Here is a 6012-nt window from a genome sequence, read left to right on the forward strand (position 1 = left end):
GTTAACTGGAATCCCATCAAAAGGCAAAGCAACAAGCTAAGTCACCACCAGCTTTACAGTAAATGCACATATAAACATTTTTAGGAGTAGTCATTAAGGGAAAACAAAACCTCCCCCTCTTCTTCACCAGCACTCAGGCATGCCTAAAAGAGTAGAGAGTATTTCTAAAGAAATTGTTGGCCAACACGCCTCTCCACAGCTTTTTTTTTTTTAACATGCAGCTGGCATTTAGATGTAACTGATGAAGTAATAAGCACATTCCTACCTACAGGGAAGATGAAGTAATCAAGACTATATTAGTACTGATTCTATAAATTTTAATTCAAAATGTGCTGCACACTGGAAACAACCACCACTCTTGTTCTTGTATAAATTAATGTAATCTATGCAGGCTGCATTTTTTTTCCCCTCGATACTTCAAGATACAATGGCTTCAGAGGTTGTCACAATAAGTTGGGGGTTTTTGTTTGGTTTTTTTTAATACAACTTCTTTTAACAGAGACCCATTGAAAATAAAGAAGGATTACAAAACATACTGTTTACTGTCATTTACCCAGCTCACTTTTATATAGATTTTCCTAAAGCTTTGGATGCTGAATTGTCTGAAAATTAAAGCCTTTTTAGATAATTTGCTTGAATCGGAGATACCATAGCTTCAACATTACTTCTAACAGTCAAATATCGTACAAGCTAGAAATCTCTTCTTACTGCAAAATGGCAGGCAAATATTGCAGAACCCAATAGGTTCATATTCTCTGGTATGGAAAAGTTACCCCTGTTATAAACCGAAGGAACTAGGCTCCATTATGCTACACTTAATGGTGGAGGAGTCTAACAGCATGTATCAGACAGGAATGAAGCTTTGGACTTGTAGTTAATGAGCTATTCACAATCAGAATTTTAAATACCTGCAGGTATTGGGATAAACAAGTGCATGGTCAGACAGTAACATCATCAATAAGGAAATAAGGTACAAAAGCAATTTAAGAATGGTAAAGCCACAGTGAAATGCAACAACCTGGTAACAGCACACACTTCAGTGAAGGGAAGAAAGAATAAGACACACTACTAATGGGGGGGTTGTTTGGGGGGTTTTTTGTATGTGTGCTTCTGAAGGATTTTCATTCTTCATTGGTATCTAGTCAAAGTGTAAAAAACCACACCAAAAAGACAAACTATTCCATAACCATTTACTTAAACAGCATGATGTCAGAAGCTTCTACATCACAATTCATCAAGTGTATCTTCAGGTATGCTTCAGCCTCACAAAAACCAGCACTACTGCCAAAATGCATGGACACACACTGTTGCCAACACTTCTTGTGTGTTGGTATAAGCATTTCAATAGCCTTGTGAAGAACAAGCCCTCCCTAGACCCCCTCCACCAATGTTAATTCTAACTCAGAGCAGTCCTCTGATCTACTCTCCCAAACGCTCACTAGCAGCACAGGGGAGAGGGCAGTACTGTCTCCTTGTGTGTTGGTAGCAATTTGTGTGGGCTTGAAGCATAGATAAAAATACAACTTCCAGAACAAGCCAGTGGATTAAATGGACTACAAATACAATCCAGAAAGGAAAATCCTGTTAATCCCCCATTTCTCAGCTTCTTCACTGAACTCTTACAGCTGTTTAATCATACAAATAAGAAAACAAACGTATCACGTTCTATCTACATTTCAGAAGTAAAAAAAACTACTTGGAGGTTAATCAAAAGAGTTGTGCCTCTTTCTTGTTTTAAAAAAGAAAAACAGAAGTGGGGGCAACCAGATCTCAGCATAGAAAAAACACAGCATATAATATGCCCTCAAACTTACTCTCTAATACTTATCATTTTATAGCAGCACTTCCCCCCCCCCCCCCCCAATACGCTTCCCAGTCTCCTGATATTACTGAAACTTAGCAGACACATCCAGACTCCTTTGGTCAACAAGAGAAAAGAGGAATGACAGTTATGCTGCCATATTACTAAACTTTGTAAAAATGCAACTTGGCAGTTCTTCATTTATAAACTGTCACATTTAAGTTACTTTTCATTATTGCACAAAAAAGATTGATCTCAAACCCAGAAACTAACAATAAAAGAATCATAGTTTAATCATACTTGTCTTGTGCCTGAATCCCATAACAGCCTCCATAAATGGAAGGGCTTTGGGTTTTTGTGCTTTGTTTTTCAAGTGAAGTAGTCTGATCTGCTATCTGCTTTCGCTTTCTTATGTCCACACATAATATATACACACGTGGATACAAAAGAAACACTATAGTAATCACTAAGTCAGAGGGTGAAAAGCATATAAAAATGAAAATGGAAACAAAGGGCCCAAGGTAAAACCACTGATCATCACAGTGAAAGTCTAAGCACATCTAATAGAACATCAATATTATTTCTCCATTACTAGACATGCCAATAGCTGATGCAAAAAAGTGAATGCAGCTAAAGGAGGATTTATGTTCTATACATAAGAAAGCCAAAGTACAATTAGTCTGAATGATACATCCCACTAACCCAGTAACTGTGATGTACACAACAACTGAAGTTAAGTACGTTTGGAAAAAAAGGAACAGATTTTAAATAGTATGTATGCAATTCACACAAACACTGTAACCAAAAACCTTCCATATAATTCTCATTTTTCCACAAAGTTTTTTACTTCATAGATGATACATCAAGACTGGAAGAAAACAGATGTCGTGCTGATGCTTAAGGTTACACCAACAATTACAAGCCTGTTGGCCTGGCATCGTTGCCATGTGGAGCCACACATATCAATACAAGCCTCAATTAAAAAGGAACTAAAAAAACACAGGGTAACTTGATACAACTTTCATATTTAGTCAGGTGGTCCAGTTTGAATGCAAGATAAACTACTATTCTGCAAGTGAAGTCGTAACCATCCAAGGAGCTAATTCAGCTTAATCCAGCTCCAAAACCAACTAAACTGCATAAAGGCACTCTCGGCACAGAGGAAGACATGTACGTACATGCTATCAAGAAGAATCTCTCTGTGCATCTTCCTTACAACCTTCCACAAGCTGTAAAACCAAACTACCCTAAAATAAATCAAGACAGTGTAACATTTTATGGCTTGTGCTACATGAATTAAGATTTCAAGTAATATCAGAAACAATCACACTCAATAATTATGCTTATAGTGATTTGTTCTCAGTCCTACGCCATTTAATGCTTTTTACTGGCAGAGGAGGAGGGGACAAAGAAGGGGCACAAGACCAGCACTTGTATAGTTTTTAGGTGCCCTAAAGGTCAAAGACTTCTAGTTAAAAGAGTTTTACCACTGGTGGGAACTCATTACAGTATATACAAAATGGTAAGACTGAGAGTTCAGGATGACAGTAGATAATCAGTAAAAACAATGCCAAATAAAACCATAGCAAAACTATAGAACTCACCAACATACAAACAAGGAAATACTGACCTGTCATTATCTTTACAACCAACCATAACAGTTGTACCACATTTAAATAATGCCCAGTTTTCGCATAACCATTTGAAAATTTTACAAAAATCTCTACGTACAAAAAAGCTACACAGGTACAACTTTCCTGTATACCGAAGAGCTATTTCAACTTCTGGCAAATCATGCAAAAATGTATTAAAGGAGATAAATAGCTCAATACATTTATTTTTTTTAAAAAATAAGATTATGGTGATCCTACATACAGGAAATAGATTCACTTTTGTTTAGCAGAGAAAAATGCATCCAACTTTAGGGGCTAAAAACTGAAGCTATGCAAGCTCACCTTTAAAAAAAAGGGCAAGTTTTGCAGACTGTTTATCAGTGAACACTAACTACTATGGTAGACTTTCAGTTATTGCAAGCTTTGAGAACAAGATTAAGCATTTTTCTTAGATAAAAACTCTGGTCTAAAACAGTGCTGTTGGACTTTAAAAATTGATTAATTCATGTAAGTCTTTTGTGCTCCATCAAGAAGAACAGACTAGATAAACACGGTATTTGTGTTCCTTTAGACTTCAGAAATTTACTTTAAAGAGCCGCCTGCCTTCCCCCTCCCCCCAATTAGAAGGCAAGAGATTATGCAGAGAAGGCTCTAAAACAACTGTGTATAAAAGGAGAGCACCAGCATATTGTCTGTGTTCCTGCAATTTCATTAACCTTAATGAAAATCTGTCAAAGCTTGTGCAGTACAGTCCTAAAACTTTAACCTTTGCAAAACTAAGGAAAAAATATAATCCCTCCCCTGACCCCCACCCCAAAAGCCACCTCACCATCGATTCTTACTTAAAGTCAAGCATATATCCTGCTGGTTACTGAGTGAAAGACGTTAACAAAGAAATAACGTTCAGGCTAGGCACTAATTATACAGGCGGAACAAACCTCATGCTGACCTCTAGGACCACATTTGCCAGATCTCTCAAGCCAGAGAGGGGAAGAAGGAAACAAACAAAAAAAGGGGGGAAGAAAAAAAAAAAAAGGTAAAGAAGGAGAAGAGCCGCAGACAAAGCCGGGCGCGGGGGAGTGGGCCGAGCAGCGCGCCGCCCCCGGCTCCGCCGCGACGGGAGCCCAGCCCAGCTCGCCCAAGCGGCTAGTCCGGCGGCTTCCTCCCCTTCCCCCTCCCAACACCGCCGCACGAGGCTCTCCCCGCCCGCTCCCCACCACCGCGCTGCCGCCATCCGCCTTCTCCGCCCCCACCGAGGAGCCCGGCCCTGACAGAAGGGCCGATCCCGGGCCTCGGCCTAGCGCTCCCGGGAGCCGCCGAGGCTCCTGGGCCTGCCCAGCCGAGGCGGCGCCGCTGGGGGTTCGCCGCGCGGCTTCGGCGGCTGCAACCCTCTCCTTCCCCCCGGCATGGCGGCCGCCCCGCTCCCCGGGGAGGCCCAGCCCCGCGAGGAGCGGCCGGAGCCGAGGATGGGGAGCGGATTAGGGCAGGAGCCGCTCTGATCCCCCACCCGCCGCAGGCCGCGCTCCCCGGGCCGGGCCGCGCCGCCCCTTACCCATCGGTGGTGCGTTTCTTGCTGGAGCTGTAATCGTCCCCCAGATCTAGGCGGTGGCGCTTGGACATGGCGGCGGCGGGCGGGGTGGCGAGCAGCCGCTCGACGCGGCGGGCGGTCGGTGGGTCGGTGGGCCGGCCGGGGCTGGGTGCGGCGGGGCGCGCTCTCCGCTCCTCGAGCAGCAGCAGCGGCGCCGCGAGGCCAGGCACAGCGACTAAAATGGCGGCCGGAAGGAAGCGCCCGGGCTGCACGAGACGCTGGCGCGCGCGGCGAGGTTGCGAGGGGGGGAAGGGGGCGGGGCTGTGCGGGGCGCTGGCGCGCGCGGGCGGATCCGCCTGCGAAAGCCTGCCCTCGGCGCGCGCCCAACGGTCGGCCCCGCCCCGCCCCGCCCCGCGCGACACAGCGGGCGCGAGGGCCCCGCCGCGATGGCGGCGGGACGGGCTCGGCGGCTGCGGGACGGGGCCGCCCGGGGGACGCAGGGCCGGGCTGGGCTGCGCAGGGACCGTCCGCGGCCGGTCGGAGCGGCCCTGCCCGCGCCTGGCAGCCCGGCCGGTACTGCCGGTGCCCTGCAGGAAAAGCCCCGTTCACCAGCCTTTCTGTTCGCCCGGGCAGGCCTGCGCTGGAACGGGAGCTTGCACAGAGGGAGCTTAAACCGAGATAACTGTCTTGGCAAACCTCTGTTTTAGGCCGACACAGGCTTCCCTGGCTGCGTTAGGCTTGCGTGCGGAAAAGGGCAGTCTTTCACAAGTCTTCTGTAGCAGCAGAAATACTAGAAAACCAGGGATATTAAAGCTATGTGCTGTAAAAGCAGATACAGCCTTTAACTACTCAAATGTCAACAATAAGCATTCATGGCAATGTATTTAATGAGGAAAACATTTACCTTTTGAAGACCCAGAGACACGGTTGCTAGTTTTTGCCACTTTCTCTTGTAGTTTGTCTACTGTGCCTACGTAAGATGACCAGTCCAAGGGAAGCTCATGTTCATAACACAAAACACCAGTAGACCTGTTTAGTTCTACTACATCAAAGTGTTCTACGTGTGAGCA

General features: G+C 45.3%; 1 protein-coding gene across 1 annotated transcript in view; it reads right to left on the minus strand.

The window, feature by feature from the left end:
- Positions 1-5221, minus strand: part of DHX15 (DEAH-box helicase 15) — a 49574-nt gene extending 44353 nt beyond the window's left edge. Inside the window, exon 1 of the mRNA XM_072861122.1 lies at positions 4967-5221. Within this exon, the coding sequence (XP_072717223.1) occupies positions 4967-5034 (68 nt within the window). The 5' untranslated portion in view covers positions 5035-5221. The remainder of the gene's footprint in view (positions 1-4966) is intronic.
- Positions 5222-6012: the final 791 nt, after the last annotated feature.

The sequence above is a fragment of the Ciconia boyciana genome, chromosome 5, assembly GCF_034638445.1.
Source record: "Ciconia boyciana chromosome 5, ASM3463844v1, whole genome shotgun sequence".
NCBI classification, from domain to species: Eukaryota; Metazoa; Chordata; class Aves; order Ciconiiformes; family Ciconiidae; genus Ciconia; species Ciconia boyciana.